The 27073-nt window shown below is 44.1% G+C and overlaps 2 protein-coding genes across 2 annotated transcripts; both read right to left on the reverse strand.

Annotated features, from left to right (window-relative positions):
• Window positions 1–4539: 4539 nt before the first annotated feature.
• LOC137346629 (claudin-4-like) lies at window positions 4540–6263 on the reverse strand. The gene has a single exon (XM_068010234.1). It carries the CDS (start codon window positions 5902–5904, stop codon window positions 5272–5274), a length of 633 nt encoding a protein of 210 aa, XP_067866335.1. The 5' UTR covers window positions 5905–6263; the 3' UTR covers window positions 4540–5271.
• Window positions 6264–13116: 6853 nt separating this feature from the next.
• Window positions 13117–26108, reverse strand: LOC137346628 (claudin-4-like). The gene is made up of 2 exons (XM_068010232.1): window positions 26100–26108; window positions 13117–14563 (listed from the first exon to the last, which is right to left on the reverse strand). The coding sequence occupies exon 2, from the start codon at window positions 14486–14488 to the stop codon at window positions 13856–13858; it is 633 nt and encodes a 210-aa protein (XP_067866333.1). The 5' UTR covers window positions 14489–14563; window positions 26100–26108; the 3' UTR covers window positions 13117–13855.
• Between the last annotated feature and the right edge of the window lie 965 nt (window positions 26109–27073).

The raw sequence follows: 27073 nt of genomic DNA on the forward strand, positions 1-27073 counted from the left end.
TAAAAGTAATGCATTTTGGAAGGTCTGCTGCAGGTGGGAGGTATACAGTAAATGGCAGAACCCTTAGGAGTATTGACAGGCAGAGAGATCTGGGTGTACAGGTCCACAGGTCACTGAAAGTGGTAACGCAGGTGGATAAGGTAGTCAAGAAGGCATACGGCATGCTTGCCTTCATCAGTCGGGGCATAGAGTATAAAAATTGGCAAGTCATGCTGCAGCTGTACAGAGCCTTAGTTAGGCCACACTTGGAATATTGCGTACAATTATGGTTGCCACACTACCAGAAGGATGTGGAGAGGTTTACCAGGATGTTGCCTGGTCTGGAGGGTATTAGCTATGAGGAGAGGTTGGATAAACTCGGATTGTTTTCACTGGAACGACAGAGGTGGAGGGGCGACATGATAGAGGTTTACAAAGTTATGAGTGGCATGGACAGAGTGGATAGTCAGAAGCTTTTTCCCAGGGTGGAAGAGTCAGTTACTGGGGGACATAGGTTTAAGGTGCGAGGGGCAAAGTTTAGAGGGGATGTGCGAGGCAAGTTTTTTACACAGAGGGTGGTGAGTGCCTGGAACTTGCTGCCGAGGGAGGTGGTGGAAGCAGGTACGATAGCGACGTTTGAGAGGCATCTTGACAAATACATGAATAGGATGGGAATAGAGGGATACGGACCCCAGAAATGCAGAGGTTTTAGTTTAGACAGACATCAAGATCGGCACAGGCTTGGAGGGCCAAATGGCCTGTTCCTGTGCTGTCCTGTTCTTTCTTCTTTGTCATCTCATATGGCCTCGGTACTCGGTTGTATCGATCACAAATAAGGTAATCTCTGATCACTTCCTTGGATCACTCTCCACCTGCATCCTACTTCTCCCTCCCAACCTTGCTTCCTTCTATGTCTGTCCCTGGAAAAAGCTCTCTCCCAATTCACTTACAACTGCACTTCCAAAATCTCAACTATCCAACCTTTGGCCCTCCATTCACCATGCAGCTACCGATCTACTCAATTGCATCCTCACCTCCATCTTCGGTGCTCTAGTCCCCGGTAAAACTATTACTCTCTCTTATTTTGGCCATTCTCCCATTATGGCCCTCATCTCCACTCCCTTAAGTCCAAGGAACGCAGACTTAAGTGCATATGGCACACAACCAGTTTAGCCATTCACCGCCAGATCTGGTTCGACCACATAAAGCGCTGTCGAGTCCTGTTCTCACCTGCCAAAGCAATCTCCTCTGTCTCCTCCACCTTTACCTCCAACAAGTGCGAGGAACTCATGGACTTCTTTGTCGTAAAGATTGAGACCTTCCAATTAGCTGGCTCTGCCAACTCCCTCCCTTTCCCTAGCCCACCAGGACAAATTGCCTTTAAGCTTCTCCTCTGCCTTATCACCTCATGCCCTCTCCAAGCTCATTTGTCCACGAGACCCATCTTCTACTCCCTTGACTCTATTCTGACTAAACTGCGAACGACCGACCGTCACTTCCTGGCTCTCATGATAGCTGATATTGTTAACGGTTCTCTCTCCTCAGGTACGATTCCCCTCTCCTTCAAATCTGCCGTCATCACCCCTCTCCTCAAAAAAGATTGTTGAGCCCACCGTGCTTACAAACTACTGCAGCACCTCCAAACTCCCTTTCTTCTCCAAGTGTTGTGACCTCCCAAGGTCATGCCCACTTTCCTGGAACTCCATGTTTGAATCCCTCCAATCAGGTTTCCGCCCATGCCACAGTACCTGTTGAAGAAAATCCAGATTGTGCCCAATTGCTGAACAAATTCTCCGGACTCAGACGTTGAGAACAAACACTTTATTTTTGATATCATGGGGGATAACACCTCACCTAAATGCAGTTCAGTGCTAATCCCCCAGAGCTACAGATCGCCGTGGACTTATATATTATAAAAGAGGCAGAGCTAACAGTTTCACAATTAGATAAGCACCCACAAGACTGCCTACGTAACGGTGCACCATGCAGGGTCCGAGGTCAGCAAAACATCAGTTTCAACAATAACAAGCTAGTTCCTTAATTCAATGCCCACTCCAAACACCATATCTGGCCATAACGTCTGATTGTGGTTAGCTGCTCTGTTTACATTTTATGACCGTTGGTTGTAGTTAGATTAGCTACAAGCTGTGTCCTGCTTTTCTGCTTCTACAAAGTTAAGTAATAATTAGCAAAGCTCAGAAAATTCTCCAACAGTACCGAAGCATTTTTCATCAACAAAGTGACTCCTGACAATGCAGTGGCCCGCTGATGTCATCAGAGTGCTCCAAACTGCGCACATGCGCAGTCTCCAGCATTCAGATGCTGCGCATGTGCAGCCTACGTCACACCTTGCCAGAACTAACTGGCGCACGCGCAGGAAAATGCTCTCTCCCATTGGCCACTCACTCCAGACCGCTCTCTCCCTGTTCCTCGCTTCCCACACCCCACCCTCTGGCTGCTCGCTCCCCGCTTCCCCACCCCCACAGTCTGGCCACTCGCTCCCCACTCCCCCCCACCGCTCTCTGACCACTCGCTCCCTGCATCCCCCCCCACTAGCCCCCTGCAGTCTGGCTGCTCGCTCACTCCCCGCTTCCCCCCACCCCTCCCTGTTCTTCCCCACCCCCCCCACTCCCCCTCCACCCCCCCTCTCCTCCCCGCCCCCTCCCTCACCCCCCCTTTCCCCCTCCCCTGCTTATCCCTCCCCCTGCCCCTCCATTTCCACCCCCCCTTCCCCTCTACCCCTGGCCCTCCTTCTCCCCTCTCCCCCCATCCCCACCCGCCACCTGCCCTCTCCTCTCCACCCCCTCCCCCCCCCACCACTTACCCGACTTCCAGTACTGGAGGACAAATTTGTAACTAAATATTGGGAAGACCCAAGTCATTCTGTGTGGTCCCCGGCACTAATTCCACTCCCTAGCAACCGACTCTGTCCCCTGATTGGCAACTGTCTGAGGAGGAGCCAGACTGTTTGCAACCTTGGTGTCATATTTGACCCTGAGATGAGCTTTCGACGACATATCCAGGCCATCACTAAGACCACTTATTTCCACCGCCATAACATCGCCCAACTCTGCCTCTGCCTCAACTTTTCTGCTGCTGCAACCCTCATCCATGCCTTTGTTACCCCTAAACTTGACTATTTCAACACATTAGAACATTACAGCGCAGTACAGGCGCTTCGGCCCTCGATGTTGCGCCGATCTGTGAAACCATCTGACCTACACTATTCCATTTTCATCCATATGTCTATCCAATGACCACTTAAATGCCCTTAAAGTTGGCGAATCTACTACTGCTGCAGGCAGGGCGTTCCACGCCCCTACTACTCTCTGAGTAAAGAAACTATCTCTAACATCTGTCCTATATCTATCACCCCTCAACTGAAAGCTATGTCCCCTCGTGTTTGCCATCACCATCCGAGGAAAATGACTCTCACTATCCACCCTATCTAACCCTCTGATTATCTTATATGTCTCTATTAAGTCACCTCTCCTCCTCCTTCTCTCCAACGAAAACAACCTCAAGTCCCTCAGCCTTTCCTCGTAAGACCTTCCCTCCATACCAGGCAACATCCTAGTAAATCTCCTCTGCACCCTTTCCAAAGCTTCCACATCCTTCCTATAATGCGGTGACCAGAACTGCACGCAATACTCCAGGTGCATTCTTGGCCATCTTCCCACATTCTAGCCTCTGTAAATTTGAGGTCATCCAAAACTCTGCTCCCGTATCCTAACTTGTACCAAGTCCCATTCACCTGTTAACGTTGTACTCGCTGACCTCCATTAGCTCCTGGTTAAGCAATGCCTCAATTTTAACATTCTCATCTTTGTTTTCAAATCCTCCATGGCTTGACCACCTCCCTATCTGGATAATCTCCTCCAGTCCCACAAACCTCCAAGATACCTGCACTCTGCTAATTCTGGTCTCTTGAGGACCCCTATTTTAAACGCTCCAGCATTAGTGGTCATGCCTTTAGCTGCGAAGGCATTAAGCTCTGGAATTCCCTCTCTAAACCTCTCCACATCCCTACCTTTCTTTCTTCCTTAAAACCTGCTTCTTTGACCAAGCTTTTGGTCAACTGCCCAAATATTCCTTTATATGGCTCACTGACAAATTTTGTTTCACAATGCGCTTGTAAAGCACCATGGGGCATTTTATTCTGTTAAAGGCTGTATATTTACAAGTTGTTGTTAATAGATACAATCTCTCAGTTCTGACGTGATTTTTGTAAAAATTATTTTTTGCATTTTCACCAGTATCTCCCTATCCTTGCAAAAGGAAGAGCAGAAAGGTTCACAGTACACCAAGTGTGGTCTAAACAAAGGGCTCTTAAAGTTTCATATAATTTATCTGCTTTTTAATTCTCTCTTTCCGGAAATGAACCACAATACTTTGTGGCCTTATTAACCTGTGTCACGACTTTTAATGATTTGTATATCAGTACCCCCAATTCCCTCCGCTCCTCTACCCCATTTTTCAAGCGCTGTTTTTTTACCCACACATAAATAACGTAGACACAAGAAGTTCTGAAAGAGATTTGGATTTTATTTTGGCCTTTGTGATTTACAATTGAACCAAATCCCCAGATCACTGAATATACAGAGCCCAAAATACAACGAAGCATGGAAGAGATGGTTAATACAGTCTTTAAAAATACATCGACACAAGTAACGTTCAGTAAATATAAAATGCTAAGTCAACATATAACTTCAATCACATGGGCGCAAATGAAACTGCTATTAATATGACGTTGTTTAAACTATTTAGGTAGGGTAGAGACCCATTTCACAGCTATCACTTTCTCACTATATGCGAAATGGCGGCGGCTACTTCTTTCCAGTTGCTCCAGGTACCCCTCGTGCCAGGTAGATATTATAGTTACTGTACACTTTATAACGCATGACTTCATAAAGGAGGATTCCCGATTAATCGGTAAATCAATTTCATTGCCATACATTATATCATCAGCCACTGAACATTTTACAAAATCTTCCTTTAACAACCACCTTTATATTTAAACTCGGGCCAGATTTCCAAACTCTGTACCTGAGGTTCTGATGGGTGCAAGTGCATTGTCTTAAATTCCTTCCCCTTATTGATAACTTTAATTGAAAAGAAGCGCGTACGGTTAAACAGTAGTTGCTGAAGTTTTTTTAAAGATAATTACACATCGAATTACTTATCAAACACTTTACAGTAAAATGGCTTAATTCTTCAATTGACAAAAATGTTTAAAAACGTGCAGTATTAGTGGAATCTTATCTCAGGAAACTGGTTCGGATCTATTCCAAGTTACACATAGTTCTTGCTCGGAGCTGTAGACCTGGGCGCAGAATACTTTGCCGAGTAGGAATTATCATCTTTAGGAGGGCAGGAACAGCAGAGCAGAGCCCCTCCGAGAATCAGCAGACCCGAGGTTCCCCAACCGATGTACAAGGAGGCTCCAAGTTCTCTCCTCTGGGCGTCTGTCACCAGCGGGTTGTAGAAATCCTTGATGATGGTGTTCGCTGACCAGGACACTGGGATCAGGGTCAATATTCCAGACAGGATGAAGATAATTCCCGATATAATTGTGACCTTGGCCTTTGTCGCCTCGTTTTCTATGCAGTTGGTGCATTTTCCTCCCGCAATAGAGACGAGGATGCCGATGATTCCCACCACGAGGGAGATAACGGTCAAAGCTCTGGAAGCCTGGAGATCTTGGGAGAGAGCTAACAGGGAGTCGTACACCTTACATTGCATCTGCCCAGTGCTCTGAACAATACAGTTCATCCACAGACCTTCCCAGATAATCTGCGCCACCACAATGTTGTTTCCAATGAAAGCGGTCACTCTCCACATGGGAAGAACGCAGGTGAGAAGAGCTCCCATCCATCCGAACACACACAGGGCTATGCCCAGAATCTGGAGTCCCATTGATGCCATTCTCGTAGTTTCGTGCAAGCAATCTGCGACCTTCCAAGATAAATAAGAGTGTCTGCTTTCACGATCCGGAACAACCTGAGGACGATCAGTAAATGTGATGGCAATTATAGCCCCTCACCAGTGGGCGGGCATTCGCACCTCATCTCAGTTTACCAGAGCTGAAAACAGGGAATACCGGCTGAACCAGATTCCAAAGTGACTATTATCTTGTTTCAGGTACTTTTCAGAATTGAAGTGGCACAAGAATGGGGATGGTTAATAAAGTATTTGCATCTGTGTTTGCAGCTAAATACATTTTCTCCTCGTAAAGAAAACAATTTTTTATTGGTAAATTACATTGCCTACTGTAGCTTTAAGTAATTTGCTATTTAGAGGACAAGGGAACTTGCCTTCCTCCTGGTAACTCTTTCACAATACAGAGATTCATCCGAATTCATGTAAAACAAATCCGCAGAAGCCTTTCCTGCTGCATATTTCCTTCTGAGTTTTATGATGGGAGGAGTTGACGAAAAGGTAAACTTAATAGTTTCCTTGACCCTAGGAAAACTATGAACAGACACCTGCTGGAAGGAAGGAATCGGTACCAAAAACAAAGGGTCTGTTCAAGCCAAGATCAACAGAACGTAATTAAGATGCCAATCCTCCAACTCAATCAAATAAGGATGTAATTGACACTAAATATATCAATAGCTTACAAAAATATCACTGGTATGTAGCATCCTGATAATACATGCTTATTTTTTCACCTCACAATTGTGGCAGTACCTCTTTTATCACCTCTGTTGTCCAGGCTGGTTGTGTCTGCCCAAGCCTGGTTCAATCCCTTTCTATTCAGTCATAACCAGAGAATCACCAGCAAGGGTTTCTCTTCCTGCTCCTGCAACATTACCTCTGGTGTCCCCCAAGGATCTACCTTTGGCCCGCTCTTGTACATTATCTACATTCTGTCCTTTGGCGACATTGTTGGAAAACAGAATGTCATGCTCCACATGTATGCTATAACATATCAGATCCTGAGGGGTCTTGAAAGGGTGAATGTGGAAAAGATGTTTCCTATTATGGAGTATCTAGAACTAGGGGTCACTATTTAAAAATAAGGGGTGGCCCACTTAAGACAGAGATGAGGAGAAAATTTTTCTCTCAGAGGGACGTGAGTCTTTGAAACTCTCTTCTGGAAAAGGCAGTGGAAGCAGTGTCTTTGAATATTTTTAAGGCAGAGGTAGATAGATTCTTGATAAGCACAAGGGGGTGAAAAGTTATTGGGGGTAGGCAGGAATGTGGAGTAATCAGTTCAACTTGTTGAATGGTGGAGCAGGCTGAGTGGCCTATTCCTGCTCCTAATTCATATTTTCATACGTATGTTCGTATATACGCTGATGCCACCCAGCTCTACCTCCACACCATCTCTCATGACCTCGTAATGTCTCTGATTTGTCACACTGTTTGACTGACTTCCAGTAATTTCCTCCAACTAAGTATTGGGAAGACCAAAGCCATTGTCTTCGACTCAACCAACAATCCTGTTCCCTAACCAGCAACTCCATCTCTCTCCCTGGCAGCTGTATGGGTCTGAACCAGAATGTTCACAAACTTAGTATCATTTTTGATCCCAGAATAAGCTACAAACCACATATCTGCTCCATCACTAAGATTGGACTGAGGATTGGTCAACAGACAGAAGACAGAGGGTAAAAATAAAAGGGTCATTATCAGGTTGGCAGCTAGAGGGGTACTACAAGGATCAGTGCTTGGACCTCAGCCATTTACATCTATATCAATGCGTCAGATGAACAGAAAGTGTAATGTAATGTATTCAAGTTTGCTGATGATACAAATTTAGGTGGGAAAGTAAGCTGTGAGGAGGATGCAAAGAGGCTGCAAAGGAACATAAACAGGTTGAGTGAGTGGACGAGATACTGATAGATGGAATATAATGTGGGGAAGTGGGAAGTTATCCATTTTACGTCGGAAGAATACAAAAGGAGAATATTTTTACATGGTGAGAGACTGGGAAATGTTGGTATTCAGTGGGATCTGGGTGTCCTTGTACACAAACCACCGGAAGCTAGCATGCAGGTTGAGCAAGCAATAAGTAAGGCAAATGGTATGGTAGTCTTTATTACTGATCTGAAATGTTAACTCTGCTTCTCTCTCCACAGATGCTGCCAGACCTGCTGAGTATTTCCAGCATTTCTTGTTTTTATTTCAGATTTCCAGCATCTGCAGTATTTTGCTTTTATTATATAAGACTAATGATGTCTGACAATTATATCAAGACTTGATGAGACCAACCTGGAGTACTTGTACAGATTTAGTCTCCTTGCCTAAAAAAGGATATACTTACCTTGGAGGGGGTGCAATGAAGGTTCACTAGACCAATTTCTGGAATGGGAGAATTGTTCTATGAGGAAAGATTGAGTAGACTAGGCTATATTCCAGAGAATTCAAAGAATGAGAGGTGATCTCATTGAAACATAGAAAATTCTTGAGGTGATGACAGGGTAGATGCTGAGAGGACGTTGTCCCTGACTGTGAAGTCTGGAACATGGGGTCACAATCTCAGAATAGGGGTCAGCCATTAAGAACTGAGATGAGGAGAAATTTCTTCACTCAAAGGTTTGAGAATCTCCGGCATTCTCCACTGAAGAGAGCTGTGAATGTGCAGTTCTTAAGTATATTCAAGACAAGAGATCAATAAATTTTTGGGTACTAAAATAATTAAGAGATACAGGAATACTGTGAGAATCTAGAGTTGAGGAAGAAGATCAGTTATGGTCTTAATGAATGGCAGAGCAGGCTTGAATAGCCAAATGGCCTACTCCTGACCCCATTTATTAGGTTTTTATGTTCTTAAAACCACTTACTTCCACTTCTGTAACATTGTCCTATTCTGTCGCTGATTCAGTTCATCTGCTGCTGCAACCTTCATCCATACCTTTATTACCTTTAGACTTGACTATTCCAATGCACTCCTGTCCCACCTCCTGTCTTGCACCCAACATAAACTTGAACATATCCAAAACTCTCCTGCCCTTATCCTAACTCGCAACGTGTTCCAGTCACCAATCACCACTCTCTATGTAAATAAGTTACTCTTGAATTCCTTATTGGATGTATTAATGACTATCTTATATCTATGGCCCATAACTCTGGTCTCCCTGGAAAAACATTTTTTCATCTATCAAACCCTTCCATAATCTTAAAGACTTCTAACAGGATGCCCCTCAGTCTTGAAAAAAGACCAGCCTTTTCAATCTTTCCTGATAGATATGATTTGTCAGTTCTGATATCATTGTCGCGAATCCTTTTTCACCTTCTCCAGTGACTCTGTATCCTTTTTATAATGGAGGCCAGACCAGATAAAAGAGGCAAATTTCTTTCCCTAAAAGAACGTTACTGAACCAGATTTTTTTTATGACAAGCTGGTAGTTTCATGGTCACCATTACTGATATTAGCTTTTGTTTATTCCAGATTTTTTTAATGAACTTAGTTTAAATTCCCCTGCCTTTAAACTCATGTCTCTGGATCATTAATCCAAGCGTCTGGGTTACTAATGATGAAAGATCACACACCTGAAACATTGACTCTGTTTCTCTCTACTGATGCTGCCAGACCTGCTGAGTATTTCCAAAATTTTCTGTTTTTATCCTCTGGATTACCAGTCTAGTAATATAACCACTATAGCATGGTATCCCTTACAGGCCATACCATAATTTTCACATAAAAACCATTTGGGTGAAGCTGGTTCCTGCACATTGACTGATTCCTGTGTAATGGGCTTGGACCCTGCAGGCCATACTGTATTTTATTTCTGCTAATTCAAAAGTAGGTTTGCACATTCCTGCTGTATATGCAAAGTCACACCAGGCTCCTTAGACAGCACCTTCCAAAACCCAACCTTTACCAACGAGAAGGACAAGGGCAGCAAATGCATGGGAACACCACCACCTGCAAGTTCCCCTCCAAGTCACACACCATCCTGACTTGGAACTATATCGCCATTCCTTCACTGTCACTGGGTCAAAATCCTGGGACTCCCTTTCTAACAGCACTGTAGGTGTACCTACCCCACATAGACTGCAGTGGTTCAAGAAGGCAGCTCACCACCAGCTTCTCAAGGGCTATTAGGGATGGGCAATAAATGTTGGCCTAGGCAGCGACGCCCACATCCCATGAATGAATAAAACAAAAAGGTAAGGTATTTCCCAAATGTTTTCCAAATTTCTTTGAACAAATAAGTGGCAGGTTTTAAAAAATTGTAAGTATATGCAGATTGGGTTAGATGAATTAGAGTGGAAAGAGGCTCAGGTGGAGCATAAACACTAGCACAGATAAGGTGGAAGCTGTGGCTTGTGTCTGTGCTATAAATTGTATGTAATTCTCTACAAATATGCTAGCTATGGCTCAGTTGGCAGCACTATAGCCTCTACCTTAGAAGGCTATGGGTTCAAGTCCCAATACAGGACTTGAATGTAACAATCTAGACTGAGATCTCACTGCAGTACTGAGAGAGTACTGCAGTATCAGAGGTGCCTCCTTTCAGATGAAACATTAGACCCAGGCCCTGGCAGGTGGCTGTAAAAGATCCCATGGCACTATTTTGAAGAAGCTCTTGCTGGTATCCGAGTCAATGTCTATCCCTCAATTCTTCTTTTTTGGCCTCCTTGTCTCGAGAGACAATGGATACGCGCCTGGAGGTGGTCAGTGGTTTGTGCAGCAGCGCCTGGAGTGGCTATAAAGGCCAATTCTAGATGACAGACTCTTCCACAGGTGCTGCAGATAAAATTGGTTGTTGGGGGTGTTACACAGTTGGCTCTCCCCTTGCGCTTCTGTATTTTTTCCTGCCAACTGCTAAGTCTCTTCGACTCACCACTCTTTAGCCCTGCCTTTATGGCTGTCTGCCAGCTCTGGCGATCACTGGCAACTGACTCCCACGACTTGTGATCAATGTCACAGGACCTCATGTCGCGTTTGCAGACGTCTTTAAAGCAGAGACATGGACGGCCGGTGGGTCTGATACCAGTGACGAGCTCGCTGTACAAAGTGTCCTTGGGGATCCTGCCATCTTCCATGCGGCTCACATGGTCAAGTCATCTCAAGTACCGCTGGCTCAGTAGGGCATATATGCTGGGGGTGTTGACTGCCTCGAGGACTTCTGTGTTGGAGATACGGTCCTGCCATCTGGTGCCGATGATTATCCCGAGGCAGCAAAGATGGAATGAATTGAGACGCCGCTCTTGGCTGACAAACGTTGTCCAGGCCTCGCTGCCGTAGAGCAAGATACTGAGGACACAGGGTTGGTACACTTGGACTTTTGTGTTCTGTGTCAGTGTGCCATTTTCCCACACTCTCTTGGCCAGTCTGGACATAGCAGTGGAAACCTTTCCCATGCGCTTGTTGATTTCTGCATCTAGAGACAGGTTACTGCTGATAGTTGAGCCTAGGTAGGTGAACTCTTGAACCACTTGCAGAGCGTGGTTGCCGATATTGATGGATGGAGCATTTCTGACGTCCTGTCCAATGATGTTCGTTTTCTTGAGGCTGATGGTTAGGCGCTGTGCAAATGACTACTGGCAACACCTATGCAGTCGTATTCAGCTGGCCTCCGACACCAGAAACATCAGAGGAATGTATGATGGCATTAAGAGAGCTTTTGGGCCAACCATCAAGAAGATCGCCCCCCTCAAGTCTAAATCAGGGGACACGATCACTGACCAATGCAAGCAAATGGACCGCTGGGTGGAGCACTACCTAGAACTGTACTCAAAGGAAAATGTTCTCACAATGCAGCCCAGTCTCTGCCAGTCATGGGTGAGCTGGACGAACAGCCAACAAAATTGGAACTCAGGGATGCCATTGATTCTCTAGCCAGTGGAAAAGCCCCTGGGACGGATGGCATTACCCCTGAAATAATCAAGAGTGCCAAGCCTGCTATACTTTCAGCACTCCATGAACTGCTTTGCCTGTGCTGGGATGAGGGAGCAGTACCACAGGACATGCGTGATGCCAATATCATCACCCTCTATAAGAACAAGGGTGACCGCGGTGACTGCAACAACTACCATGGAATCTCCCTGCCCAGCATAGTGGGAAAAGTCTTCACTTGAGTCGTTTTAAACAGACTCCAGAAGCTGGCTGAGTGTGTCTACCCTGAGGCACAGTGTGGCTTTCGAGCAGAGAAATCCACCATTGACATGCTGTTCTCCCTTCGCCAGCTACAGGAGAAATTCCGTGAACAACAGATGCCCCTCTACATTGCTTTCATAGATCTCACCAAAGCCTTTGACCTCATCAGCAGACGTAGTCTCTTCAGACTACTGGCAAAGATCGGATGTCCACCAAAGCTACTAAGTATCATCACCTCATTCCATGACAATATGAAGGGCAAAATTCAACATAGCAGCACCTCATCAGACCCCTTTCCTATCCTGAGTGGTGTGAAACAGGGCTGTGTTCTTGCACCAACACTGTTTGGGATCTTCTTCTCCCTGTTGCTCTCACATGCGTTCAAGTCTTCAGAAGAAGGAATTTTCCTCCACATACGATCAGGTGGCAGGTTGCTCAACCTTGCCCATCTTAGAGCGAACACCAAAGTACGGAAAGTCCTCATCAGGGAACTCCTCTTTGCTGACGATGCTGCATTAACATCTCACACAGAAGAGTGTCTGCAGAGACTCATCGACAGGATTGTGGCTGCCTGCAACGAATTTGGCCTGATCCCTCAATTAACACTACAAAAAACAAATGACCTGGTCATTTACACATTGTTATGGAAGTTTGCCCTGCGCAAATTATCTGCTGCATTTTCAACATTACAGTAATGACTACACTTCAAAAAGTATTTACTTGGCTCTAAAGCGCTTTGAGATGTCCTCTGGTCTTGCAAGGCGCTATATAAATACAAGTCTGTCTGTCACAACTGTTCACAGTACACCAAATGTGACCTAAACAAGGTTATATTCAAATTTAACTAACTTCTCTGCTTTTTCATTCTCTCCGTCGAGAAATGAATCCCAGTACATTGTTCGCTTTTTAACGGCCTTTTAAAACCGTGTCACGACTTTTAATGATTAGTGCAGCTGCACCCCAAGATCCCTCATGCCTCACTTGTTTATCCTGTTCTCTTTTCTCAAGCGCTGTTTTTTTACCCAACACATAAATAACGTAGACACAAGAAGTTCTGAAAGAGATTTGGATTTTATTTTGGCCTTTGTGATTTACCTTGTGATGTACCAAATCCCCAGATCACTGAATATACAGAGCCCAAAATACAACGAAGCATGGAAGCGATGGTTAATACAGTCTTTAAAAATACATCGACACAAGTAACGTTCAGTAAATATAAAATGCTAAGTCAACATATAACTTCAATCACATGGGCGCAAATGAAACTGCTATTAATATGACGTTGTTTAAACTATTTAGGTAGGGTCGAGACCCATTTCACAGCTATCACTTTCTCACTATATGCGAAATGGCGGCGGCTACTTCTTTCCAGTTGCTCCAGGTACCCCTCGTGCCAGGTAGATATTATAGTTACTGTACACTTTATAACGCATGACTTCATAAAGGAGGATTCCCGATTAATCGGTAAATCAATTTCATTGCCATACATTATATCATCAGCCACTGAACATTTTACAAAATCTTCCTTTAACAACCACCTTTATATTTAAACTCGGGCCAGATTTCCAAACTCTGTACCTGAGGTTCTGATGGGTGCAAGTGCATTGTCTTAAATTCCTTCCCCTTATTGATAACTTTAATTGAAAAGAAGCGCGTACGGTTAAACAGTAGTTGCTGAAGTTTTTTTAAAGATAATTACACATCGAATTACTTATCAAACACTTTACAGTAAAATGGCTTAATTCTTCAATTGACAAAAATGTTTAAAAACGTGCAGTATTAGTGGAATCTTATCTCAGGAAACTGGTTCGGATCTATTCCAAGTTACACATAGTTCTTGCTCGGAGCTGTAGACCTGGGCGCAGAATACTTTGCCGAGTAGGAATTATCATCTTTAGGAGGGCAGGAACAGCAGAGCAGAGCCCCTCCGAGAATCAGCAGACCCGAGGTTCCCCAACCGATGTACAAGGAGGCTCCAAGTTCTCTCCTCTGGGCGTCTGTCACCAGCGGGTTGTAGAAATCCTTGATGATGGTGTTCGCTGACCAGGACACTGGGATCAGGGTCAATATTCCAGACAGGATGAAGATAATTCCCGATATAATTGTGACCTTGGCCTTTGTCGCCTCGTTTTCTATGCAGTTGGTGCATTTTCCTCCCGCAATAGAGACGAGGATGCCGATGATTCCCACCACGAGGGAGATAACGGTCAAAGCTCTGGAAGCCTGGAGATCTTGGGAGAGAGCTAACAGGGAGTCGTACACCTTACATTGCATCTGCCCAGTGCTCTGAACAATACAGTTCATCCACAGACCTTCCCAGATAATCTGCGCCACCACAATGTTGTTTCCAATGAAAGCGGTCACTCTCCACATGGGAAGAACGCAGGTGAGAAGAGCTCCCATCCATCCGAACACACACAGGGCTATGCCCAGAATCTGGAGTCCCATTGATGCCATTCTCGTAGTTTCGTGCAAGCAATCTGCGACCTTCCAAGATAAATAAGAGTGTCTGCTTTCACGATCCGGAACAACCTGAGGACGATCAGTAAATGTGATGGCAATTATAGCCCCTCACCAGTGGGCGGGCATTCGCACCTCATCTCAGTTTACCAGAGCTGAAAACAGGGAATACCGGCTGAACCAGATTCCAAAGTGACTATTATCTTGTTTCAGGTACTTTTCAGAATTGAAGTGGCACAAGAATGGGGATGGTTAATAAAGTATTTGCATCTGTGTTTGCAGCTAAATACATTTTCTCCTCGTAAAGAAAACAATTTTTTATTGGTAAATTACATTGCCTACTGTAGCTTTAAGTAATTTGCTATTTAGAGGACAAGGGAACTTGCCTTCCTCCTGGTAACTCTTTCACAATACAGAGATTCATCCGAATTCATGTAAAACAAATCCGCAGAAGCCTTTCCTGCTGCATATTTCCTTCTGAGTTTTATGATGGGAGGAGCTGAGTAAAAAGTAAACTTTAATATTTTAATAAAAGCAAAATACTGCGGATGCTGGAAATCTGAAATAAAAACAAGAAATGCTGGAACCACTCAGCAGGTCTGGCAGCATCTGTGAAAAGAGAAGCAGAGTTAACGTTTCGGGTCAGTGACCCTTCTTCCGAATTGACAATTAATCGAAAAATCACAGGTTATAAGCAAGTGAGGTGGGGGTGAGGCAAGAGATAACAAAGGAGGTGTAGATTGGACCAGGCCACATAGCTGACCAAAACGTCATGGAGCAAAGGCAAACAATATGTTAATGTGTGTTGAAAGACAAAGCATTAGTACAGATTAGGTATTAATGCACTGAATATTGCCAGCATTCGCCAGAGCTGGCGGGCAGCCATAAAGACAGGGCTAAATTGTGGCGAGTCGAAGAGACTTAGTAGTTGGCAGGAAAAAAGACAGAGGCGCAGGGGGAGAGCCAACTGTGCAACAGCCCCGACAAACAAATGTCTCTGCAGCACCTGTGGAAGAGCCTGTCACTCCAGAATTGGCCTTTATAGCCACTCCAGGTGCTGCTTCACAAACCACTGACCACCTCCAGGCGCGTATCCATTGTCTCTCGAGATAAGGAGGCCCAAAGAAGAAAAAAAATTGAACAGCAGCAAGTGCAAACCTGAAAAAAAAACAGTGGGTAAGCAAACTGAACAAACTAAGATGAAATTAAATAAATGCAAAAAAAAATTGTAAAAAATGCAAAAAAAGAATGTAAAAAAAAAAGAAAAAACAACTAAAAATGAAAGTAAAATGGGAGGCTGTCATGAAGTACTCTTCAAGTAAAAGGTGTCGCTATGGGTACCCGCATGGGTCCTAATTATGCCTGTCTTTTTGTGGGATATGTCGAGCATTCTTTGTTCCAGTCCTACTCAGGCCCCCTCCCCCAACTCTTTTTCTGGTACATTGATGACTGTATCGGTGCCGTTTCCTGCTCCCGCCCCGAACTGGAAAACTTTATCAACTTTGCTTCCAATTTCCACCCTTCTCTCACCTTTACATGGTCCATCTCTGACACTTCCCTTCCTCGACTTCTCTGTCTCCATCTCTGGGGATAGGTTGTCTACTAATATCCATTATAAGCCCACTGACTCCCACAGCTACCTCGACTACACTTCTTCACACCCTACCTCCTGTAAGGACTCCATTCCATTCTCCCAGTTTCTCCGTCTCCGATGCATCTGCTCTGATGATGCTACCTTCCATGACGGTGCTTCTGATATGACCTCCTTTTTCCTCAACCGAGGATTTCCCCCCACTGTGGTTGACAGGGCCCTCAACCGTGTCCGGCCCATTCCCCGCACCTCTACCCTCACCCCTTCCCCTCCCTCCCAGAACCGTGACAGGGTTCCCCTTGTCCTCACTTTCCACCCCATCAGCCTCCATATCCAAAGGATCATCCTCCACCATTTCCGCCACCTCCAGCGTGATGCCACTACCAGTCGCATCTTCCCCTCCCTTCCCCTGTCAGCATTCTGAAGGGATTGTTCCCTCCGCGACACCCTGGTCCACTCCTCCATTACCCCCACCACCTCGTCCCCGTCCCATGGCACCTTCCCTTGCAATCGCAGGAGGTGTAATACCTGCCCATTTACCTCCTCTCTCCTCACTATCCCAGGCCCCAAACACTCCTTTCAGGTGAAGCAGCAATTTACTTGTACTTCTTTCAATGTAGTATACTGTATTCGCTGCTCACAGTGTGGTCTCCTCTACATTGGGGAGACCAAGCGCAGACTGGGTGATCGCTTTGCGGAACATCTCTGCTCAGTCCGCAAGCAGGACCCTGAGCTTTCGGCTGCTTGCCATTTCAACACTCCCCCCTGCTCTCATGCTCACATCTCTGTCCTGGGATTGCTGCAGTGTTCCAGTGAACATCAACGCAAGCTAGAGGAACAGCATCTCATCTACCGATTAGGCACACTACAGCCTGCTGGACTGAACATTGAGTTCAATAATTTCAGAGCATGACAGCCTCCCATTTTACTTTCATTTTTAGTTGTTTTTTTCTTCATTTTTTTTACATTCTTTTTTACATTTTTTACAATTTTTTTTTGCATTTATTTCATTTCATCTTAGTTTGTTCAGTTTGCTTACCCACTGTTTTTTTTTCAGGTTTGCACTTGCTGCTGTTCAATATTCAGTGCATTAAGACCTAATCTGTACTAATGCTTTGTCTTTCAACACACCATTAACATATTGTTTTCCTTTGCTCCATGACCTTTTGGTCAGCTATGTGGCCTGGTCCAATCTACACCTCCTTTGTTATCTCTTGCCCCACCCCCACCTCACTTGCTTATAACCTGTGACTTTTCTATTATTTGTCAGTTTGGAAGAAGGGTCACTGACCCGAAACGATAACTCTGCTTCTCTTTTCACAGATGCTGCCAGACCTGCTGAGTGGTTCCAGCATTTCTTGTTTTTATAACTTTAATACTTTCTTTGTCCCTAGGAAAACTATGAACAGACACCTGCTGGAAGGAAGGAATCGGTACCAAAAACAAAGGGTCTGTTCAAGCCAAGATCAACAGAAAGTAATTAAGATGCCAATCCTCCAACTCAATCAAATAAGGATGTAATTGACACTAAATATATCAATAGCTTACAAAAATATCACTGGCATGTAGCATGCTGATAATACATGCCTATTCTTTCACCTCACAATTGTGGCAGTACCTCTTTTATCACCTCTGTTGTCCAGGCTGGTTGGGTCTGCCCAAGCCTGGTTCCATTCCTTTCTATTCAGTTATAACCAGAGAATCACCAGCAAGGGTTTCTCTTCCTGCTCCTGCAGCATTACCACTGGTGTCCCCCAAGGATCTACCTTTGGGCCCCTCCTATACCTTGTCTACATTATGTCTATCAGCGACATACACACCAAGTCCCAGTCACCAATTATTACTGTGCTTTTTGACCTACATTGGCTCCCAGTCTTGCAAATGCTCGATTCTAAAATTCTCATCCTTGTTTTCAAATCCCTCCATGGCCTTGTCCCTTCTCTTTGTAACCTCTGCCAGCCCTACAGCCCTCCAGGATCTCTCCTCCAATTCTGGCCTCACACTATTCCAATTTTAATTGCTTCATCATGGGCAACGTTGCCTTCAGATGCCTAGGCCCTAAGCTCTGGAATTCACTCCCTAAGCCTCTCTCCCTCTCCTTCCTCCTTCAAGATGTTCAAAACATATTACTTTCACCAAACGCTCCAGGTCCGACAAAAGTTGTACACCTAACTTGGAGGGCTTCTTATGTCTGCAGACCAACTTCAGAACTGCTTCAGCCTAAAACATACTTAGAAGTTAAAAGTTACACAACAGAAATGGGCTATTCGGTTCAACTAGGTCATAGCATCATAGCACCTTACAGCAGAGAGGGAGGTCATTCTGCTCATCATGCTACAGCTGGCTTTTTGAAAGATCCATCCAATTAGTCCCACTGCCCTGCTCTTTCCCTAAAGCCCAGCAATTTTTTTCCCTTTAAATATTTATCTGGTTAACTTTTGAAAGTTAAATCTATTATCAAATCTGCTTCCACCACCCTTTCAATCAGTGTATTCCAGATTATAATAACTTGTTGAGTAAAGATTTTTCTCCTCATTTCACCTCTGGAGCTTTTGCCAATTATTTTAAATCTGTATCCTCTTATTATTGACCCTTTGGCAACTGGAATCGGTTACTCCATATTTTCTCTATCAAAAACCTTCATGGTTTTGAATGTCCCTATTAAATCTCCCCTTAGCTTTCTCCAGTCTAAGGAAAATTATCCCAGCTTCTCTAGTCTCTTTTTTTTAATTTCCAAAATATACTTTATTCCTAAAAATCTGTAAAAAATACATTTCCAAACAGTTCCAAGCAGCACCAAAAAATTCAAACATTGCAAGGGTGATCAGTTTCCTTCATTACATTCATGAGTTGCCTCACAACCGTTCCATTTCACATTTGAAATGCCATATTCATTTTTACATTTTACAGCACACAGAATTTTCACGATACAGTTCGAGGGGTTTCCCATGGATCCAGCCCCTCCATTCAGCTTGGTGGGGGGAACTTACACTGTGGTCTTTCCCCATTGAACCTTTGCTGCGGCTGCCCCAAGCTTTACTGCGTCCCTCAGCACGTAGTCCTGGACCTTGGAATGTGCCAGTCTGCAACATTGGGTGGTGGACAACTCTTTGCGCTGGAGCTTCTCTAGTCTCTTCCCATAAGTGTTAGTGTTTACCCTGCACATGATGGCTTCCACACTCAGGCCACAGTTAAAATGTAATTGGTGTCCTATTGAGATAATACAGCCTTGATTTGAATAAATTCATGAGGTCTCCATCAGCTTTAGGCAGGCGTCTCATCCAGCTGCAGAACCCTGCAGGTTAAAACTGTAAATGGTGGGAAGGACTAGAGTTTGGCCAAGTAAGTAACCTGCTCATTTTCAACTGGTAACCAACCCATCCAGCTTCTGATAGGATTAAAATTGACACCTGATATAAATTGGTGAGATTAATTTAGGATTATACTGTTTAGATAGTTGACAGGTTAATGGCACTTGAATGGCCTATCTATTGGATAGATTGGAGTCAATGTGCTGATGGTTAGCAGTGTTTCCAGAACTTACATAAACCTACCCTTTGGATTTGCTTGGCTAAGCTTGTTGGCTTGCTTTCCTCTATAACAATGTTGTTGGCTTCCAAGATGTCTGGTGAGAAACCTGCTTCTAGAGCAGTGCTCCATTTCATTTGGATCCTCTGCTCCTGAGTACATGCACCTCACATGTTGGTAACTATCAGAACTAGCTGAGTTAAACCTCAACTCCATTTATTTAAGTGACATATGTATATCTGCCTGTACAGCTGAACATTATGACTTCTGTATCCTCTCTCTCTCTGTCAGAGATGTACTTTCTGCCTTTTATAGGGACACTCTTCTACAGAAACTAGATAAAAACTACTAGGGAACAAATAATAACCACAACAACTTGTATTTATATAGCGCCTTTAACAGAATAAAATGTCCCAAGGCGCTTCACAGGAATGTCATAAGCAAAATTTGGCATTGAGCCACATAAGATGATATTAGGGCAGATGGCCAAAAGCTTGGTCAAAGAGGTAGGTTTTAAGAAGCATCTGAAAGGAGGAAAGAGAGGTGGAGAGGTTTAGGGAGAGAATTCCACAGAGTTTATGGCCTAGAATGCTGAAACACAACCACCAAAGGTGGTGCAGTTAAAATCAGGGAAGCTTAAGTGACCAGAATTAGAGGTGTGCAGGTATCTCGGAGGTAGGACTGGAGGAGATTACAGAGATAGGGAGTGTGAGGCCATGGAGGGATTTTAAAACAAGAATGACAATTTTAAAATCAAGACGTTGCTTAACTGGGAGCCAGTGTAGGACAACAACACAAGGATGATAGGTGAATAGGACTTGGTGCAAGTAAGGACACGGGCAGAAGAGTTTTGGATAACATCAGGTTTACGGAGGGAAGAATATGGGAGACTGGCCAGGAGTGCATTGAAATAGCCAAGTGTAGAGGTAACAAAGGAATGGATGAGGATGGATGAAATAAAAACAAGTGAGCCAGAGTAAATATGATGTCAAAAGCCCTCCCTTATGTATCTGTGTTTTTTAACGAAATTCCCTCCCCCTCCATTCAATTGATCAATCTGAGTCAGAAGAGTTCATCTTTTTGGTGTCAATAATCTCAGTTTACTGGAACTGTGGAATCCAGACATGGCAGGTGTCAAATCTACTCCTTTAACTTCCCAGTCTCCTTATAACAAGAACAGTTGTACTTTTTTCAGTTAGGGAGTCATATACATGTATCTCTAATAGAGCATTATCTCTAGTCTGTGGCCTTGATAACCTATGTTTTTTTCTAGTTTCTGAGAACGCTTAATTCTTATATTTATCCACAGTTGTTAACGCTTTCATATCCAATATTCCAGTCTGCCTGTTGACTCCATTTTGAGGACACATTTAAGGCAATTTTCAGGGCATGTTATCTACAAATCTCCACCTCCACTTCCCGATGGAAAGTGATGACGTGTATTTCTTTGCAAAGGGTGTACAGTAACACAATATACTTCTGATCATGTGTCACCCCACCATCAATGATATCTACAATACATAACATTCATAGATAAGTATAAATTCATGCTAATACGTTGTGTTAGAGTAAGTGGACCAGTCGAATCATTTCTAACCTGTAATTAGAATAATAGTACAATCACTCAAAATATCAGTTCCCATTCACAGTTAGGTTAAATAAATAAAAAAATAAACAATGCAGATATAGACCCTTTTCAAATTGGTCAACTGTTAACCTTGCTTCCAGTCTGCGAGTGGTGTTAAAGATCAGGCCTGCTCTCTGAGTACCAGTCGTTTGTGCTACATTACTCCCCATGTTATAGTGAGCAGGAGATATCAGCCACCCAACACAATGAATAAGGCTAGGTAAACCCTCAGGATGAGCTAGAGATCAAGATCAGTGACTGACAGGGTCCTGAGCATCTATGCTATGGAAAAGTCTAATTCGAAGAAAACTGTACGGACCACCCAGCATCAACTGAGGCACAAGACATGACAAAGACATGCCCTACCCAATCAATTCTGTGAAGTAATCCTCACTAATATCTGATGACATACCAGAATTGGGAGAGATGTTCCACAGACTACTCAAGCAACAGACTGATGTACTTATACTCACAGAATCATACCTTTCAACCAATATCTCAGACACCTCCATCACCATACTGGATATATCCTATCCCACTGGCAGGACAGATCCACCAGAGGTGGAAGCACAGTGGTACACAGTCAGGAGGGAGTGGCCCTGGGAGTCCTCAACATTGACTCCAGATCTCATTAAGTCTCATGGCCTTCAGGTTAAGCATGGGCAAGGAAACCCCCTGCTGTTTACCATCTACTACACTCCTTCAGTTGATTGATCAGTGCTACTCCATGTTGAACACCACTTGGAAGAGCACTGAGGGTAACAAGGGCACATTATGTAGTCTGGGTGGGAGATTTCAATGTCCATCAACAAGAGGCTCGCAGCACCATTACTGACCGAGTTGGTCAAGACCTGAAGGTCATACCTGCCAGAATGGGCCAGTAACTGGTGGTGAAAGAACCAACATGATGAAAAAACCTCATCATCCTCACCAGTCTACCCAACAAAGATGCATCTAACCATGACTGTATTGGTAGGCATGACCACCACAGAGTCCTTGTGGAAAAGAAGTTTTGTCTTCACACTGAGGACATACTCCATCTGGTTGTGTGGCACTACTGTCATGGCTAAATGGGATAGATTCAGAACAGATTAAGCAGCTCAAAACTGAACACCCATGAGGTGCTATGCCATTATCAGCATCACAATTGTATTCCATGACAATCTGCAAACTCATGACCCAGCATATTACTCACTCTACCATTACCATCAAGACAAAGAACCAACCCTGGTTCAATAAGCCTTGTAGGACAGCATGCCAGGAGCAGCACCAGGGATACCTAAAAATGAGGTGCCTACCTAGTAAAGATACATCACAGGACTACATGCATGTTAAACAGCAGAAGCAGCATGCTTTAGACAGAGCTAAGAGATCCCACAATCAACAGATCAGATCAAAGCTCTGCAGTCTTGTCACATCCAGAAATAAATGGTGGTGGATAATGAAACAACTAATGAAAGGAGGAGGTTCTACAAACATCCCCATTCTCAATGATGGCAGAGCCCAGCAGCAGTGTGCAAAATACAAGGCTGAAGCATTTGAAACTTCTTCAGCCAGAAGGGTCAAGTGGATGATCCATCTCAGCTTTCTCCTGAAGTCCCACCATCACAGATGTTAGTCTTCTGACAATTCAATCCACTCCATTTTGTATTAAGAAATGGCTGAGTGCACTGGATATAGTAAAGGCTATGGGCCCTGACAACAGCCCGACTGTAGTGCTGAAGATTTGTGCTCCAGAAATAACCGTTCTCCTACCAAGCTGTTCCAGCGCAGTTACCTAAGTGAAAACTTGCCTAAGTATGTCCCATCCACAAAAAGCAGGACAAATCCAATCCAGATACTTACTGCTCCATCAATCACCTCTCAATCATCAGCAAGGTGATGGAAGGTATCGTCGACAGTGCAATCAAGCAGCAGTTTTCACCAATAACCTGCTCACCGTTACTCAGTTTGGGTTCTGCCCGAAACTTGGCTCCAGACCTCATTACAACCATGGTCCAAACATGGACAAAAGAGCTGAATTCCATCATTTGACCAAGAGTGGCATCAAGGAGCCTTAATAAAATTGAAGTCAATGGGAATCAGGAGGAAAACTCTTCACTGGTTGGAGTCATACCTGGCACAAAGGAAGATAGCTTTTGTGGTTGGGGGCCAATCATCTGAACCCCAGCACATTGCTGCAGGAGTTCCTCAGGGCAGTGTCCTAGGACCAAACATCTTCAACTGCTTCATTAATGACCTTCCATCAGAAGGTCAGAAGTGAGGATGTTTGCTGATGATTGTAGTGTTCAGTCCCATTCACAACACCTCAGATACTGAAATAAAAGCAAAACCGATCTGTTCTGATGAAAGGTCACTGACCTGAAACGTTAACTCTGCTTCTCTCTCCACAGATGCTGCCAGACCTGCTGAGTATTTCCAGTATGTTTTGATTTTACCTCAGATACTGAAGCAGCCTGTGCCTGCATGCAGTAAAACTTGGATAACATTCAGGCTTGGACTGATAAGTGGCAAGTGACATTTGTGCCACACAAGTGTCAGGCAATGACCATCTCCAATGAGAGAATTGAACCACCTCCCCTTGACATTCAATGGCATTACCATCGCTGAATCCCCCACCATTGACATCCTGGGGGGTTGACCAGAAACTTAACTGGATGAGCTACGTAAATACTGTGGTTACAAGAGCAAGTCAGAGGCTGGGAATTCTGTGGCAAGTAACTCACCTCCTAACTCCCCACAGCTTTCTACATTCCAAAAGGCACAGGTGTGATGGAATACTCCCCACTTGCCTGGATGAATGCAGCTCCAACAACACTCAAGAAGCTCAAGACTATCGAGGACAAAGCAGCCCGATGGATCGACACGTCATTCACCACCTTAAACGTAATTTCCTCCACCAGTAATGCACTATGGCTGCAGTGTGTACCATCTACAAGAGGCACAGCAGAAACTCGCTAAGGCTCCTTCAACGGCACCTTCCAAACCTATGACCTCTACCACCCAGAAGAACAAGGGCTGCAGGTGCATGGGAACACCACCATCTGTAAGTTCCAATCTATGTCGCACACCATCCTGCCTTGGAAATATATTGGTATTCCTTCATCATTACTGAATCAAAATCCTGGAACTCTCTATCTAACAGCACTGTTGGTGTAGCTACACCACACAAACTGCTGTGGTTCAAAAGTTGGCTCATCATCAGCTTCTCAAGGGCAATTAGGGATGCGCAATAAATGCTGGCCTTGCCAATTGTGACTACATCTTGTGAATTAATAAAAAATGGCTAACCTTACAGAGTGCAGTTTCTTAAGATTTAAAAAGCAATCAAACTTATCCAGAAAAATAATTTCTTGACCTCAAAAGGCTTCCACCGTCTCAATATTGACTTGATGGCATCAGGGTCTCGATAAAACAAAAGAAAAGAGAGTGCATTAACAGTATAAAATGCCTTTCAGGGCATCTCAAATGTTTTACAGCCAAGCACTGTTGTAATGTAGGAAATATGGCAGCCAATTTGAGTGGATAATCTGTTTTAGTGATGTTGGTTGAGATTAGATTAGATTAGAGATACAGCACTGAAACAGGCCCTTCGGCCCACCGAGTCTGTGCCGACCATCAACCACCCATTTATACTAATCCTACACTAATCCCATATTCCTACCAAATATCCCCACCTGTCCCTATATTTCCCTACCACCTACCTACTAGTGACAATTTATAATGGCCAATTTACCTATCAACCTGCAAGTCTTTTGGCTTGTGGGAGGAAACCGGAGCACCCGGAGAAAACCCACGCAGACACAGGGAGAACTTGCAAACTCCACACAGGCAGTACCCAGAATCGAACCCGGGTCCCTGGAGCTGTGAGGCTGCAGTGCTAACCACTGCGCCACTGTGCCGCCCATATTGGCCAGGACACTGTGGCGAATTCCCTTGCTCTTTGAACAGTGCAGTGGATCCTTAATGTCCACCTGAAAGGGCTGGCAGGGCCTCAGTTTAACCTCTCATCCAAAAGCCAGCATCTCCGACTGTACAGCACTGCTTTGAAGTGTCAGCCTAGATTTTGTGCTCAAGTTTCTGGACTGGGACTTGATTCTACAATTTTCTGACTCAGAGGCAAGACTGCCAATACTGAACTATAGTTAATATCTGAACAGGAACATATCCACAAGGGCACAGTAGCTCCTGGCAGCACAATGATGAGGATGACATCGTGGGATAAGGTTAGTCTCCTGATCAGCTTATGCTTACTGAATAAAAAGGGGGCTTCCTTCAGTGAGGTGCTGTCCAGTCATTGGGCATTATCTATGGCAAATTTGTTTTCTGCCAAGTACTTGGATTTTGTCCAGGATATTGATCTTGGTAAGCAATATTTGGTAGAGTTTCTATTTCTGAAAAGGTGTTATTACGCCACATGCCTACATTTAGAACAGCCTTAACCTAGTAGATGCCCTCACGTTCAATACAGGATAAATTTTTCAAGAGCGATGCTTCCATCATTTCACTTAACAAATTAGGGAATAACACTGAATAACCCACTGCAGCTTTGCTATGTATCCAGATGACACTACTGTAATATCTTCTTCACCATCTCCTGTAGAGTCCAATAATTTGGGAACTGATCAAAGTTCCCTCCAATCTGCACAGCAACCTGAAAGTCCTCGGGCAGGCTGCACACAAGTCTGTCCCTTTGAATTACACGCTTGCACGGCCGCGCAAAAATAAATTAGGGTTCCAAGCACTTAAAGAAATCACCTGTATACCCCAAAAAATTAGAGGGAATGTTGGATCTGACCCTTTATGAGGTCTCCCAACCCAGTTACCTCTTGGCCTAGGCTTTAGAACAGCAGTCATACTACCTGTATTAAGGTCATCATGTGTTTTAAGTTGGCCAGCAGTATGTCTTTAAATTGACCCAGACCATAGAATCATCAGGAGTCCAATCTATCGAAGTTAGGGCTTTCTGTTGAGCAGAGGCCTGTATCCATAGGTCTTGCATTTCTTTCTTTAGAACTGTCAAACTATCCTTCGGGACGGCAAGTTAATGATTGGCAATGACCTGCCTGTGAAAAACAAAGACCCAATAGATGAATTCAGTTACTGCAAGGAGCCCTGTGGTTCTTTTGTCATGTTTTACTTCTGAACTAAACCAGTTGTACCATCAAGGTAACCTCTAACCTCACATACTCCATGTAATCCTGAAGTTACCATCACATTTTCACTGACAAGTTTAGAGCATCACTTCTTAGATACTGGCGAATGATTGATTGAGGGTCGCAATTAATGCAGGTTCATTTTGACGCTGCTCAGGAGTCAATAACGAACAGACCTGCTGTCTGTTGTACCATGACTCCAGCTGTCACAGTTGCTAACTGGAAAAGTTATTTGGGTAGATTGTAGATAGGAAGGGAAGCTAATATGCCAAGCAATTTCATCTGTATCAGAGATGACTTTGTTAACCTATCATCAACTTCTTGATTATCCAATCTGTTTCTTACAATGCATGACAGCCATCTACATACACCTTAGGTAATCCTACACACTTCCCTCCCTTATGGTTATAATGTTGATTTTCTTCTGTGACCTATCAATGTCAATCATTTAGGTGTTGTGCAATTTCCCTTCTTGTATCCTTAGCATATTAAACTTCCACAGGAAGTCCCTTCAGCAACACAGTCCATACAATGATTCTACTGCTGGACATATTGCCTTCATGAACCTCATTGATGTTTAAAAAGTTCACATCATGGTAGCAGATCACCAGGATTATTTTCTGCCTGTAGACTTAATTCCAGAAGCATTTAATGACCCAGACAATAAAAGAACATAAGAA

The sequence above is a fragment of the Heterodontus francisci genome, chromosome 30, assembly GCF_036365525.1.
Source record: "Heterodontus francisci isolate sHetFra1 chromosome 30, sHetFra1.hap1, whole genome shotgun sequence".
In the NCBI taxonomy this organism is placed as follows: domain Eukaryota; kingdom Metazoa; phylum Chordata; class Chondrichthyes; order Heterodontiformes; family Heterodontidae; genus Heterodontus; species Heterodontus francisci.

Coding starts and splice junctions, on each gene's coding strand:
- LOC137346629 (XM_068010234.1), bottom strand. CDS start 5,904: ATGGCATCAATGGGACTCCAGATTCTGGGCATAGCCCTGTGTGTGTTC.
- LOC137346628 (XM_068010232.1), bottom strand. CDS start 14,488: ATGGCATCAATGGGACTCCAGATTCTGGGCATAGCCCTGTGTGTGTTC.